Source organism: Bufo bufo, chromosome 6, assembly GCF_905171765.1.
Source record: "Bufo bufo chromosome 6, aBufBuf1.1, whole genome shotgun sequence".
Taxonomy (NCBI): Eukaryota; Metazoa; Chordata; class Amphibia; order Anura; family Bufonidae; genus Bufo; species Bufo bufo.
In genome coordinates, this window is record NC_053394.1 from 312,613,135 (window position 1) to 312,629,452 (window position 16,318).

The following is a 16,318-nucleotide window of genomic DNA, read 5'->3' on the forward strand; positions in this document are numbered from 1 at the left end:
TTCCTTTGGTCTGGACTGGTTGGGGTTATGGGGACGCCGTAGGGCGTGGTTATAAACTCTTAAATAGCGTCTTAGGACATGCCCGAACATGTCTTCAACATGCTCAGACGTACCATGACGAGCTTCGCTAAATTAACGCCGTATTTCAGAAAATGAACGCTGCAGTCAAAAATAGGGCAGCTGAATCGACACCCTGGAAAGTTGAGTCCCGCGGCTGTCCATCTTAAATTCGTTTTGGGCTAGATAGAAAGGTGCCTAGGACCTGCGATGACATTAGCTTTGGGCGGGGCTTGGAGGGTTTGTGGAAGGCTTGGGCGGGTTATGGGCGGGGAAAAGGGGCTCATCAAAGGTCCTAGATAAAATAGATAGATAGATAGTTAGATGCCTGATAGATAAATTGATAGATACCATAAAAATATATCTTTCATTAGATCTCAGATCAGGCCAGCAATCAGTCCCCCAATGTTAATCAGACCTCATCTGACAGCCCCAATCAGACCCCCAATGTTAATAAGCCCCTTAATCAGACCTCAGATTAGACCCCCAATGTTAATAAGACCCCAGTAAGACCTCAGATCAGACCCCCATGCCTCAGATCAGCCTCCCATGCCATTTATGAGCCCCCATTATCCCCCATGCCAATTATGAGCCCCCATTATTAGCCCCCATGCCAGTTATGAGCCCCAGTGCCATTTATAAGCCCCTGTTATGAGCCCCCAGTGCCATTTATTATGCCCCCAGTGCTATTCATTATGCCCCCAGTATGAGCCCCAGTGCCACAGAGCAAATAATATAAAAAATCCACTTACCTCTCCTTCTCCTGGACACCGCCGCTCCTCACCTCCAGTGCGCTCTGTCTTCTTCCTGCTGTCGGCTGTGCTGTGACCCGGCGCGCACAGCTTGAGGTCACACCGCACCCTCACACTGTGAGCAGCCTTCACAGCCGACAGCCGAGGACCAGGAAGCGGTGAGTACAAAGCCTTCACCGCTTCCTGGTCCTCTGGTACTAATGAGCGTTTCCACTTTTGGGGGAAAAAATGCATCTCATGGGGCAAAAAATACGGTAGATAGATGTGTGATAGATAGATAATAGATAAAATATTTATCTATTAAACGTTAGATTTGGCCTAGATAGATAATTAATTAGCACAGGAGCTTGGGTGAGATCCGCTCTGACATCAGTTTTGGGGGCGGGGGCTGGGAGGGTTTGTGGGGTGTGTGGGCGGGGAAAGGGGCTCATTAAAGGTCCTAGATAAAATAGATAGATAGATAGATAGATTAGCTAGATTGTTAGATAGATAGATAGATAGATAGATAGATAGATAAAATATTTATCTATTGAACAATAGATTTGGGTTAGATAGATAATTAATTAGAACAGGACCTGGTGAGATCATCGAAGGTCCTATAGATAGTTAGATAGACGGATCAAATAACTATTGTCAATATTTATAATTAGCCACTGCCAATAATTATAATAGCTTAATAAGAGGTTGATATAAGCTTAATATACGCTTAATATCATTTTATTTTTAAACATATTAAATTGAATTACTGACACCTTATCAGATCTAAAAGGGGATTTGAATGGGCGGTATTTTAGGCGTTTAGGGCGGGATTGTGGGTGTAGTTATGGGCTGAGTGGGCGGGGTTTATGGCGTAAAAGGGTAGTAGCCACTTGTCACTTTGAGTTTGACGAAAACAGTCCCTTCTTTACTACTGATGTTGCCTTGGTCACATTCATATCTATAACCCCGGGGCAGAAAAGGTGTTCAATAATCCATTGTACTCCATATAAGAACATGTGATCTGAGTATTAGAGTATACCTTAAAGAAGTTGTCCAGGATTAGAAAAAAAAAAAGGCTGCTTTATTTCAAAAACAGCACCGCACCTGTCCATGGGGTGTTTCATGGCTATTACAGTTCAATTCCATTGAAGTGAATGGGGCTGAGCTGTAATGCCATACACATCCTGTGGACAGGTGCGGTACTGTTTCTGGAAGAAAGCAGCCCTATTTTTCTAGTCATGCAGAAGCAAAGGAGAAGCGATGATATGCCTGGATAAGGCATATGACCGCTGCAGCCAATCACTGTCCTCAACAGTAGACCACTGAGGAAAGTGATTGGCTGTAGCGGTCACATGCCTATTCAGGCATATCACCATTGCTGTATGTAAACAAATAGCTCCAGAAAATTCAGGTCAGCGAAGCAGAAAACAGGAGGAAGGGGTGAGTATAAGATTTTTTTTATTGTAAGTAATTTTAAGGCTTGACTGAGACTTTGAATTATCTTAGACAACCCCTTTAAATCTATGCTTTCCAGAGTGCCCAGCTTAAAGGGAACATTGCCTTAGCTATGTATATTGGTGATATAACATTTATACGTCCTGTGTTGTTACTATGGGAGAGTACAGTGACTATCTTAAAAAAATATAACAGGTCTGAGTGAAAGAGTCAAAATTCTTATTCCACAAAACAGGGGACATATTTTAGATTGGCGGGAGTCCGTCGGAATGGAGCGCTAATCAAGCATCCCCTCTGCTGCTCCTTTCAAGCTCTATGGGACGTTCAGCAACATCCGAGCGCAGTACATTTTAACATTAGTTAATAAAATTTTAAGTTATACAAGTGACCTGTAGCTATTGTAAATCTTGAACCTGGGTTTCTTCTTGGCGGTACATATTGTAGAACATAAGCATACATCACAGCATGTGTTTGGGTAAAGCAATATGTGTCTCGGCTAAAAGCATTGACAATAAAATAGGATTGCCATAAATATTAATAAGTATACCAGCATGCTAGAAAAAATGTTGACTTCAGGGTCTTAGCATGACAAATGGAACATCTGTGTTTGTTGTAATCTCTTATGGATGGGCAGGGAAGGACATACATTCACAAGGGAGTGAAAATAGAGAGCAGTAGTTCAGACAGGACAGACGGACGGATAGAGTGACAGACACAGTGAATAGATCTAGTCTGCGTACCCTACCAATGTCTTACTTCTTTACCTGCAACCGGAGACTGTCTGATAGGAGATCTTGGCCTGGAGTTGTCCATGTTGAATTGGAAGGTCTGGTTCTCTGAGACATCTCCACTGTCCTCAATCCCATCTACCACTCTAAAGAGAATGGTTTGGAAGCATTTACAGTCAGTAAATATGTAAATAAAAGCAGTATCACGCTCTTAGATATGAGAAGTCGCATACTAAATTCAGGCTCATGATGTTATATGTGTATTAGGATGGGCCATCAATGCATGATTGGCAGGGGTCTGAACCTGAGAATCTCCACCCAACATCAGAACAAAAGGACAGCCCTGCACATCTGTACATGCAGCTCTGCTTGGTTCTGCAATGAATGTCTATTCAAGTGAAACAGGCTGGGGCTTCAGAACCAAGTGCAACCCTTACATGGATACCACCACAGCGCCTATACAGACAAGTATTCTCATCAAAGACATTTTTGATATATCCACCTCTGGGATCTGCACCTAACTCTAGAATGGAACCCCCAGTACCATCCTGCCTGGATCCATAAGGTTATGTTCACATGATGGATTTTGAAAATCCCGCAAAAAAATTCAACTCAGATCCTTGCTTTTTTTCTCCAGCACATTTTTTTCCCGTGTGTTTTTGACACTTTATTTTAACCAACAGGTTTTTACTTCAATGCTAAATTACATTTTCAGCTCATGGGTTTTGCCACAGATCTGCACCAAAAACAGTGCAAAAAACGTCCGGAGACGTACATAGCAGTTTTTTTTATTCTTCCCATTCCCAAGTGAGAGATTCAGTGCAGATTCCACCCCGAGATAGGGCATGCTGGCACGTGGAAATAAAAGTAAGTGCTGTTTCTGATTGAAATGAATGGGAGGCTTTTTTAGGTGTTTTTTTAAGCGGATTTTGAGGAGCAAAAGTGCCAAAACGAAAAACTCCGTATGAACTGGCCCTAACTTGTGAAATGCGGAAAAAACATAGCTTTCTATGCTACATTTTTGTATTTTCAATTCACTTGTACGGGAGTTATGGAAACAGTACAGTACCAAACCAACAGTTAGGCCTCTTGCACACAACCGTATGGCTTTTTCAGTATTTAGTGGTCTGCAAAAAACAGATCCGCAAAAAATACGGATGATGTCCGTGTGCATTTCGTTTTTTGCGGAACGGAACAGTTGGCCCCTGATAGAACAGCACTATCCTTGTCCGTTATGCGGACAATAATAAGACATGTTCTATCTTTGAACAGAACGGAAAAATGGAAATACGGAAACGATGAATGGATGGTTCCGTATACGGTCTGTATATGGAACGCGCAAAACGGAACGTAAACAGAAAAAAATAAGTTTGTGTGCAAGAGGCCTTATCCTGTATTCAGTGCCTAGGGAATAACGAATCTCTATCCGGAATATCCCTATAAGGGGGTTATGCTTTGACTAACCACACATTGATGGCCTATTTTTAAATACGCCTTTAATGTGTAATTACTGGGGGTCTCAAGCCCCTTCAGTGTTTATCCAAGCACAGCAGCATTTCCAAACATATAACCAGGGGCATAGCTATAGGGGATGCAGAGGTAGAAGCTGCTTCCGGGCCCAGGACCTTGAGGGGGCTCAAAAACCCTTGTGCCACATAAGTAGACACCGGTATTTTAGAAAGTGCATGCCAGTCAAGTTACACCTCTGACTGGAGGGAAGGGGTTAGGTCAAGAATTTGGCATGGGGGATACCGTTTTAATTTTTGCCTCAGGCAGCACGAAGTTCAGCTTGGCCCCTGCCCCTGGCCACAAAGCACTGAGATAAGGGGGCCAAGCTGAACTCTTGCACCAGGGCCCATGAGCCTTTAGCTACACCCCTGCATATGTACTGCATGGTACTGCAGCTGAGCCTCATTAAAATATGAAAAGGACTTAGTCTTCGTTCACATCTCAGTTTGTGGATCCGGCAGGCTGTTTTGGCACAGAGCAGCCTGCTGGATCCTCTACTTCACCCCCGTATCCCCATTGACTGCAGCGAGGTCTAGTGGTGATCCGGCTGATTTCCAGTAAAAATGCCTTAACATAAACCGCTGCATGCAACGTATTTCTTTCGGCTGAAACCTGCCATTTTTGCTGGAAATCACCTGGATAACCGCCGGACTCCATTGCAGTCAATGAGGATCCAGCGATAAAGTAGACGAACAGCCTGCCAGATCCACAAGCAGTGATGTGAACGAGGCTTTAGCTGTAGTACCAGGCACAGCCTTATGTATTTATGCACTGCTGTGCCTGGATTGACATTGAAGAGGCTGTGTCATTCTCCTCTCAGCGTATTGGTGGTGGTCCTGGTGCCCCATTGATCACACATTGAAGGCTTACCATGATAAAAAAAAGCTGGAAGGTTATATTAATTCTAATGCTACAGATGTAGCCAGCATTATTTTGACATAAGCAATTTGTTGTATAAGACCTCATGTACATGACCATATGTATTTTGTAGTCTGCAAAATATGGATGATGTCCGTGTGACGGTCCATGTTACATCCGTTTTTTTGGGGACCGATTAACTTCAGATAAACTTCAGCCACAATGGTGGCTACATCTGTAAATGTTTTTCCAAGCATCCAAGCTAACACGTAATTGCACGAAATTCAATTGTCTGCTACTTGCATATTTTGCAAATCTATAAAAATCCTAGTTATGACAACTTATTCTCAAACCTATAATATACATACAAGTAAAGAACAGATGGGTTCACTGAACTCACCGCGGGCTAAGATCTGGTGGACCATATGTGTTGAGAGATGGAATGAGAAGATTGGCTGGCTTTTTTGAGCCAACATTCTCCGTTTCATGCACTTTCTCTGCCTTGCGACACTGAGGTGAAGGACTTCTACCTCGACTGTTACGTGCTGGAGACCGACAGTTACGACGAAAGGCATGGAATTGCCTCAGATCGTCACCAAGGAGACTGCTAAGAGAACCACGGCGCACAGGGCTATTGAGGTTTGGAAGCAAAAGCTTCCTACGTGTCATAGTAGCAGGAGAGTGGCGGAAGAAGTCATCCGTTTCATCATTGTCTTCAAGAATTGATGATAACTTTTTATCAGATGCGGTGCTAGATTCTGGACGAGGCTGAAAAATTAATTTAAATGACATTTGTAATGATTGACATAATGGAATTCTTAAAATATAAAGCCTGAATGCTATATGACAACTTTATTGGACAGGGACATCCAGGGGTGCACCGCCAATGAGGCGAGGTGAGGCCATTGCCTCAGACAGCACCAGGTAGGGACAATTGGGGGTTAATGGAAAGGCCTTGGGCTTTCATTGTGTGAGTGTTCATCTCTGCATATTCAACTGTATCGCTATATTAACCAGTATGTTTTGTAGCACTATATGTAAAGTTTTCCAAGTATGTCTTTAACAGTAGGGCTGAAGGGAGGGGTTAGGTTGAGAATTTGGCATGGGAGGGGGGCGTAATTTCAGTTTTCGCCTCAGGCAGCAGAAAGGCTAGATGCACCCCTGGTGACATCATATCTTATTCAAAACCAGAATTGCATTCAGATTCCTGGTGGTTACCATTGGAGATCAGTCTCCACCTTGACAGATCCAATTCTATCTAGCAACTTAGCTGAGATCCTAAAATGCTTTGCATCCTCAGAGCTGTGTTTTATGCCAACATCAAACTACTTTAAAGAGCCTGGTAAAAACTCCAAAGCTGCCTATATGCATTGGAATAGTGTTGGTGGAGATAGCTGTTGGCCTTAAGTAGAAATTAGATGAAGCTGAATGAAATAATTTAGAACTAGCCTTTGGATTAAATCTAGTGTATATTTATGGCTAGCTTAAAGAGTTTGTCTGTCTCAGCCAGTAATTGGCTGAATGGTGAGATCCTATGTGTCCAGGGGCCTATGAAGAAGAATCCATCAAGGAACTGAAGCCTCACAATTGATAAAGGTGAATATTACTCATTTTCTTATTTTGCACCATTATTTAAAGGTAACCTGTCATTAACTTTATGCTGACCTCACTGAGGGCAGCATAAAATAGTGACAGAAATGCTGATTTCAGCTGTGTGTCACTCATCAGCTAATAGTGAGTGGTTGCCGAGAACCAGCATCATAATCATTGCAGCCCGGGCCTGGAAAAGAGTCACATCTACCTGAGAAGAGTCCTGGTTATTCCTAATCTCCTGCTCTCTCACCCATCTGCTGATGGTTGGCAGTTTTCTCCTAGAGGGAAAGGGAGAAGACTAGGTAGAAGCCTGTCAGTCATCGGCAGGGAGAGCAGGAATTCATGAATAACCATGACTCTTCTCAGGTGGCCGTGACTCTTTTCCAGGCCCGGTCTGCAATGATTGTGATGTTGGTTCTCGGCAACCACTTACTTTTAACTTATAAATGACAGACCGCTGAAATCAACTCACCTGTCTCTTCTTTATGCTGTCCATACTAACGGCAGAATAAAATTGATGACAGGTTCCCTTTCAGGATGTAGATCACCAGATCATGCTGTATGCAGATACTGAACCATCAGGGGTTGCAGCTAACCAAAAACCAGAAGAGCTCAATTTCGAGTACATTTTTGCAAGTAGCACAATGTAACTCAGGATCAGTACAGAATAAGTAAGAAAAAATATCCAGAAATGCAACAGATAGCTGAAAGGATGCATTACCTGTGATAGCCGTGGTGATCGGGAGAACCTGTAGAATCCCTAGAATCAAACAGAAACCCTGCTGTTTAGTGACAGATAACATGGATAAAATAAGAAATAAAACACAAAGGCATTCCACTTCAGTTTCTTTCATAGTGTTGGCTTCAAATGGTTGAATTGGCTACACAAGTAGAAATGCCTCGTCACAAATAGATTTAGAATTCAGTTAATGATCTTATATTTTAATATGCTTCTTACATCTGTCTCACTGCCTTCACGCAAGTTAAATGTCAGGTCATGGTGAATGTCTGCCATGAATTTGCTGGAATACTCTGGGTAAAGTTCTAACACCTCCAGGAGTCCTCGAAGGCTGAGATATTGCAGATCACAGTAGGTCAGGGCTTTCACATCGGCATTCGTTTTGATCACCTGGTCCTTGTTGGAGTTGTCGGCACCAATGAGATCTCCTTTCCCTAACATATGGAAAGCAAGAGAACACACATTGTAATATTCTGACATAGTTTATATACATTGTAGTAAAGGAAAATATGACTGTAGACAAAAGTATGGTACATGGGCACTGCAGGTTTTGTTGATAATTGGACAAGAATGGGTCAGTGTAAAGGGCCCTCTAGGCCTGTAATGTAATAATGACCTGCCTAATGCCCGGGTCCCTCATTTAGATAATAATTACCCCGCTCCCCGGCACCCGTGTCACTTCTGATCCCTACACAGCCACCGCTGCATCTCCCCATCGCGCGGATCAAAACATCCGGCGACGTGGGGTGGGGGGGCAGCCAATAGCAGGCTGCTGTGGGGACAAGCCTCCCTAACATTGCGGGTGACCCTAGGGAGGCTTGTCCCCATTGGCTAATACCCCCCCCCCCCATCGCCAGAGAGGCAGCGACGGCCATGCAGGGATTAGAAACGCCGTGGGTGCCGTGAAGCGTGGTAAGTATAAGCTATATTAGGTGCCCAGGCATTAGAGGGGGTCATTATAGGGGTTGGATAACCCCTTGAAGGTCCATTTACATTGGTCAATTTTGCAGGCGATTGTCGGGAAGGAATCGTTCCTTCTCGGCAGTCGCCTGCTCGTCAGTGAAGGAGAGTGCTGCATTTACGTGCAGCAATCTCCTCCACAGTATTCCAGCAAACGTCAATTTTTGTCACTACATCAATGATGTGATTACCCAATGAATGTGCGTTTCACTCGTTCATCGAGTCATCAGTAGAACATTTACACTGCAAGATAATCGCTAACGAGTGTGTCCATGAACGCTTGTTAGCGATCATCTGTCCTGAGAATCAACCCATGTAAAGGGCCCTCAAGAAACATACTCTAGAAGGCATCTTTGTGTGACTCTAAGCAGAGAAACACTGTAGTTTAAAGGTCATCTTATTATTTAAAGAGATAACAGGTCTATCTCTGTGGGATCAGCTGGTGCCCTTTTAACTGTTAGCTCTGCAATTGTGATAGTACAAGTAGTACTCACCAAGAATAGCCAGTACCATATTGTCCTTCAAGACTTCCAGAGACCCTGAACATACAAAATAATTGGCTTGCAGAGCATCTCCTTGTCGTAGAAGGTACTCCCCAGGGGCACAGAAGGAAGTTTTGATGTGCAGCGATAGGGCACGCAGACATCCCCGACTGGCTGTCTCAAAAACAGGTAACTGCAAGATGTCCTTATTGAGGTGCATTGCTATATCAGCACGTAACTCATCTGGAAAATCTTTTAGCAGCTGGAAGAAATAAAGGACATCAAATGCTAGAGATCTAAAATGAAAGATGACTTACTGTATCTCTCATTGTGTGACTCACAGTGGAAGTTGCCTATACAAGAGAATATATAAATGCAATGGACTCAAAATGGCCAAGATGGGTAGCTGGACAAAAATCACTCTTAATATTAAATCACAAGAAGCCATGTTGAAGGATTACTTTATAGATAGAAGGTAGAATGAAGCAATTTGAAGTAACATTATGTTCCCTACCTCATTTGCATCAATGCCATTGTTGACAGACCAGGTTGTCTGAAAGTACTCCAACATACGTTGTTTAAGCTGCTGGGGCAAGCGGTGAACTCGGATAAAATCCTTGAGATCCTTCATACGTGTATGGTACAGGGAGCGTCGAGAATACATTCGTTGGATGATGGCTGTCACATTGCCAAAAACCACAGCATGCATTAGAGCTGTAAGAAACAATACAACACCACTGGTGATTACAGTAGTAACCTAATATCCTCCAAGGTACTGCGATCTCTTGGTTTCTTTGAGGATCACCACTGAGTGGTGACAAATGACTTTGCTCCTCACATGATTACAAGACTATGTAGTGTAGCACAGCAAAGTCCTTGTCCATGCTGTTGCTGCTAGACTGCTAATTTGGAACTATGGTCCCATATTTGAAAGCATTGAACTTGACCAAATCACATCCAGACTCACCTCCTATCAACATAGTACAGATGGAGAAGATCTTCTCAGCATCGGTATTAGCGCAAACATTGCCAAAGCCCACACTAGTCAAGCTGCTTAACGTAAAGTAGAGGGATGCTATGTAAGCACTACGAATAGAGGGTCCTCCAATTGAATTATTTATGTAGGGCACTTCGAGTCGCTTTCCCAATTCATGGAGCCATCCTGCAGGACAAAAACATATGTACTCAATACTGTACCCAGTAATCAATTCATTTCCTTAAACAATGCAGTCTTTAATGTCCAGTATATGAAACTAAGTTGGAGTCTACAAAGCCTTCAGTAACTTTGAGAGACGATGACAACATATCAATACAAGATAGGGAGAAAGGGAAATTTAGAAATGATGCTATTTACTAAAAACAACTATTTTATATAATAAGGGGAATTGACCTTTATCAATCTATTCCTTGTAGTAGCTGTTCTTACCAATATCCCAAGTGACAGGGTCATTGCTCTCCATTTCTTTGCGGCCAATCACGTACCAAACACAGGCCATCCAGTGAGCCAGGAGAGCAAACATAGACATGAGAAGGGTTAGCACCATTGCACTGTACTGGGAATATCGATCCAGCTTCTGCAGCAACCTCAGGAGCCTCAGCAACCGAATGGTTTTCAACAGATGGACCAGAGATGTCTTCCATTTTTATGAAAGAGAAGAAAGCTGTCAGACACAGGTCTATCAATTTCTCAATCTTCCGTGTCTGATTTAATCAGTTTGTATATAACAACATGTAGAGCTTTTTACTGTTTAGCTACCTCCAAAAGATTTGTTTTTCTCTTGGAAGAGTTCACAGGAAATACAGAAAACCACGAGGTGACATTTGTTTCTTACCACTGTGACATTGAATGCATAGAGAAGATCAAATGGCAAAGCAGCAATAAGGTCCACAAAGAACCATGTGGCGAGGTAGTGGATGCAGATTGAACGGGGGTTATACACCACTTGTCCAGATTGACTGACGTAAGTTGTACGGAAATTTAAAATGATATCTGTAAGAGCAGAATGAAACAAAAAGGTATTGACCAACTGCTTTTTTACTGATCATTATCTTACATGCAAAAAAGCTATGTATTAAACATCAGTTAGAGGAGTCAAGAATCACAAGTGATAATCATTACCATTTTAACTTGTACAGTTTCTGAACCCCTTCACGTTATGTCTCTTTGATAATGTGACACAATATGTGACCGTGATAGGTAACCACTGGTCAGGATGTGGTATTGCCACCAGAGACAGCATGCACAGGTTTCACATGGTACAAGTATGTTAAGTATATTACTGTTTCCTGTTTTCACCCATTTAGGGGTAACTTTTAAGATTGGATAAGTTAACAGAAATTTTATGGACACCTCCAGGGCAATTTTTTTATGATCGTATTTTAAATTGGTCTTTATTAAAAATATTCTGCCGTTTTTGACGTACAAGTGTTAAAAAATCAGTCTATTTACAGACTGTCGTTCATGTGAAGCCTTATCTCTGATCTCCTGACCTCATAAACAGTCATTATAGCTAAATTCTTTTGAAACTGATAAGAATATTGCTTAAATGAATGTTAATGAGGTCAGGAGATAAGGCTTCACATGAGCCATCAGCTAATGAGACTGAGATGTTATACTTTGTAGACTGAGTTTTTCACCCTTATAACTCAAAAACAGCTTAACATTTTTAGTAATGAACAATTGAAAAAATAAGTAAAATGCTATCATAAAAAAATTGCCCCGAAGGTGTCCATAGCCTTTAAACAATTTTGCTGCAGCCACATTCTCATCGTTTTATCCTGTTTCTCAAATATCATCCCTTTGGGACAGGTGTATAGCCGGGGAGATCATGTGGCATGTGCCCTGAGTGTTAGGTATAAGGATGGGCCCAACAAGTTCATCAGCCTTGGCCAGGATATTTAGATATAAAGCGAGGGCAGCAAACTACATTTTTGTCCTGGGTGCAAGGCGAGTTGTGACCCTGGTGGGGCCGCAGTAATAACCAATGATATTACAAATCAGTTGACATGGCTGCACAAATTGCTTAGTTGTCTATGGCAGGGTATAATAATTCTCTCATTGTCCCTTTAATTGTTAGGACATTTTTTGTTAATTAACTTGTGTCTGAGATTAGATCTTGATAAGGTGTGATCCTCCGTTCTCCCTGATATATGTGATTGGGTACTGCATTGACTTGATGATGAGAGTGCATCTCTACAAAGCCTGTCCATAAAAATGTATTGCTAATGTACAGTAGTACAGAGCTACAAGGACTCTGTGCACATGGCTATTAAACCTTCAAAAGGCTTTCCAAAATTCGTTTTTTCTAGCCACCCCAATACGCTGTAGTAGAGACTAGTAGATTAGTGTATGAGCTTACACAGACATAAAATGGCAGGTATGTTAGAAGAGCAGGTGGGTAACATGCACTGACACTAGCATCCAGGCATCATGGCTGGTTGTCAAATCTCATGCATATTTATTGCCTGTCCACTACTAATTTCCAGTCTTTTAAAGCGAGTCTGTCAACAGTTTTGACCCCTCAAAACTGCTGTCAGCTCTATATAGGTGATGGAGGCAGTGTAAGCATACCTGGAGTGATGGTCGTGAAGTCTGCAGGATGAAAGATCCATTGCGAGCACCATGGAGGTGGTCCTTTAGTGTTCAGTACACCAAGTTCTCTGCACTGGGGATGTGTTGAGTGCAGAGATGTGATGACATGAAGGGACCACCTCCATGGCACTTGTGATGTATTTCTCGATCATGCAGCCTACATGACCATCACCCCAGTTATGCTTTACACTGCTCCCCCTGTCACTTATATAGCGCTGTCAGCAGTTTTGAGGGTCAAAACTGCTGTCAGATTCCCTTTAAAGGAAAACATTTTCATCATTGCAGCTACAAAGATGAGATGGTTTGTCAGTAATGCAATAGCTTTATTTGCTACAGATATAGGCATACAGAGTGGCGGCTGTGTACCCACACATACAACTGGACAGGATGTCTTTGTGGCCCCATACGCTTACCTAAAATAAATAACATTTCCACAGCAATGTCACTGACAATTGTGCTCCGGGCTGCAGAGACACTGTCATCGTGGCCTGTGAAGCAGACATTGTAAGGGACGGTGACAGCTACGTAAAAGGTGGCTAAAAGGATAAGCCAGTCCCAGAGGGCTTTGAAGATGCTGTAATGAAGAAGGATGAAGCGAGGCTTCTGGACAGATGCTACTTTGTATTCGGGGAGGGAAGGCTTGTTATCTAAGAGGTTCTGGGAACAGAAGAAAGAGAGAGTGATTGAATAAATGCTTTGTCGGTATAATTCCGCTTACGGAGGCGGTCAGATCATTGTGTGTCCTTAAGATGGAAGTTTTCTCAGTTCATTATAAAATCAGTCTATCAACAAAATGATGAGTGGAAGTACAGTAGAAACTGGGACCAAGAAGTTCTGGTGGAATTCCATGTCCCATATTATTACATATGGTGAGTTGTACAGAGTAATAATACAATACCCACAGTGCTACGTTATCTCCATATGGTTCCAATTTCATCTAGTGGAATGCTCATTGTACAAAGATATTGCACTATGGAGGAATTCTCCTCGACAAGCATTGCTTCTCAGGGAGAATATTTCCTTAAATGGGTTGTCTGGGAATAAATCATTTTTCCTTGATGCCTGCAGCATTCTGTTCCTAAGGAAAGAATCATACTTACCGCTGGCTTCAGTGGTGGCGTGTCTCTTGTGTACACATCCCTGCTGAAGCCAGTCATTGGCTGCAGTGTAGCAGGTGACTATGTCCATGCAGGGGAGGAAGTAAACAAACCGTGGACATGCAGGAGCCAGCACGCAGGACCGAATCACCAGGGAGCAGGTAAGTATGACTCTTTCCCTTAGGGGAGCATGGCTGCCGGCATCTGGGACAAATGATTTATTGCCAGACAACCCTACACAACACGGTAGTGATCCGGTTGGGTCATGGCCAGCTGCAGTCATGTTAGGCCACACCTGCCTCATATTTAAGTAAGCAATACCATGCGGCCATTAAGAATTTACACTGCTCATACAGTGTGGTCTTCGTTAGTTAAATATCAAGCAGCTGTCTGTGACCACTACCGTGCCATGTGGTCATACCCTTAATCTGATCTTGTATGGAGGCCCCATATGGTGGCCCATGGGTTGCCCGCTCCTCTGCCGTACAGAGCTGCTGGGACCCTCCGTGTCATTGTGTACACAGCCCTGCTCTGTCCATGACGCCTAAGTCTACGTCCACACAGCCTAATTCTAAGCTGAAAAATATGGACCTGTTTTGATTTTTTTTTTACGGTATATTCCTTTTTTCAGCTGGATAAATATCTGCAGGATACACATCAAACAGCAAACCAGTATTATTGGAAACATTTTGGCTTCTAATATGCTTCAAAGCAGTGACATGCCATTTCTTGTGTGAACTGTGGCGCGTATATCCTATTGGAAACAATGGGAGGCTGTTTCTAAATGCTTTAGAACAGGAGTGCACAATCTTTTTTGGTCTGAGGGCAGCATTGTCATATTGCTCTATTTCAAGGGGCCACAAATAAAATGCATCCGTATCCGTTCCGTTTTTGCGGAACAATCTATCGAAAATTTCATGCCCAGCCCAATTTTTTCTATGTAATTACTGTATACTGTATATGCCATACGGAAAAACAGAACAGAAAAACGGAACCGAAACGGTAACACAACGGAAACAAAAAAACGGAACAACATATCCGTGAAAAATGGACCGCAAAACACTGAAAAAGCCATACACAGTCGTGTGCAGGAGGCCTTACTAGCGGGGAAAGAGCTTATTGGTTAACCCTTTAATGACCAGGCCTGAATTTTTTTAAATATATTTCTGCTACATTATTTGTATTTTATAAATATTTTATTTCTTTATTTTTTTTATTGTTTTTTTCCTTTTTATTTTAATTTTTTTATTTGTATTTTATTATTTTTTTAAATATATTTTTGCCACATAATATGTCCCCTAGGAGGACTTTTTTATTTTTTATTTTTTTTTATTTTTTATTTTTTATTTGTATTTTATTATATTTTTATTCTATTGTGTTTTTCGATTTTTTTTAAATATTTTTTTTATTTATTTTTTTAATATATTTTTTCCACATAATTTGTCCCCTAGAGGCCACATAAAAAACTTTTATGAGACAATGAGACTTATTTTTTGCATTATTTCCGCTTTCACTGGGGCATCCAGGGGAACCAGCCTGTGGGGCTTTGTAGAAGGCAGAGCTGATCACGGTCCACTGACCCTGCAGCTCTGTCCTCATTGAGAGCTATGCCACCTATTGGAGGAGAAGGCAGAAGCGCTGATAAACCGCTTCTGCCTTTTCCTTGGCTCCCCTGACAGCGAGGAGCCCAACCTTCTCCTGCTAGACTGCAGGTGCTGTGCAGCGCTCTGGGCAGAGACACAGCTGTGTTTCTGTCCAGCAGGACGGAGGCCGTAGACCTTGGCTCTGGGGGCCGCATGCGCGCTGCAGGTTGTGCACCCGGATATTTAGGTATATTACTGATTGGGAACTGAGCAGCAGTAACCTGGCAAGGCTTCCAGCTCCGTTCTGTATGTTAGCTCCAGCAACAACGGATGCTGCAAACAGCTGATGCGTGGGGATGCTGGGTGTCGGACCCCCACAGGTCACCGATATCTATAACGCGGAAAACCCAAAAATGTAGCTTTGCGTCATAAGTATACATAAAAGAATTCTGGAATATCCAGTTCTATTTTAAGGACAGGCATTCAAGGAAATTCAAGATCCATCTGGATACAAAAGACGTTTATCGGATAATTGGCGTGCCTCTCTGAGCGTGATGTGGTGTGTCTCTTGTGGCCTTTAGCTGATGCAGGTCAGAATGTCACTGACTATCTTTATTTTTATCACAATTAACAGTTCTGGAGCTTACACTTTGCCATCTCGCTGTCACTTTGTCAGCGCGGCCTGATCTGAATACCTCCAGCAACCAATCAAATCGCGACTTTGATCCTTCACATTGAGTAACGTAATCCTGCTTATCTGTTACACTTTCTCTTCTAATCTGATTAGGCCTGGACTGACTTTTCAGTATTTTTTTATTTTTTTTTATTTTGCAGTAGATACATCTGACGGTTACAAAAGCACCACATGTTTCCCTGCTTTCCCCATACAGAACGGCCTTATCAGAGCAGACGGGTGGGACCAGATTAGAGAACA

The 16,318-nt window shown here is 42.5% G+C and overlaps 1 protein-coding gene across 1 annotated transcript in view; it reads right to left on the reverse strand.

The window, feature by feature from the left end:
- The window catches only part of KCNH4 (potassium voltage-gated channel subfamily H member 4), a 195,547-nt gene that overhangs the window by 16,461 nt on the left and 162,768 nt on the right, over positions 1–16,318 (reverse strand). The window contains exons 5-14 of the mRNA XM_040435762.1: positions 13,118–13,361; positions 10,945–11,102; positions 10,539–10,746; positions 10,080–10,274; positions 9,627–9,826; positions 9,125–9,374; positions 7,890–8,104; positions 7,653–7,691; positions 5,739–6,106; positions 3,008–3,117 (exon numbers count right to left, since the gene is read on the reverse strand). Of these exons, the coding sequence (XP_040291696.1) occupies positions 3,008–3,117; positions 5,739–6,106; positions 7,653–7,691; positions 7,890–8,104; positions 9,125–9,374; positions 9,627–9,826; positions 10,080–10,274; positions 10,539–10,746; positions 10,945–11,102; positions 13,118–13,361 (1,987 nt within the window). The remainder of the gene's footprint in view (positions 1–3,007; positions 3,118–5,738; positions 6,107–7,652; positions 7,692–7,889; positions 8,105–9,124; positions 9,375–9,626; positions 9,827–10,079; positions 10,275–10,538; positions 10,747–10,944; positions 11,103–13,117; positions 13,362–16,318) is intronic.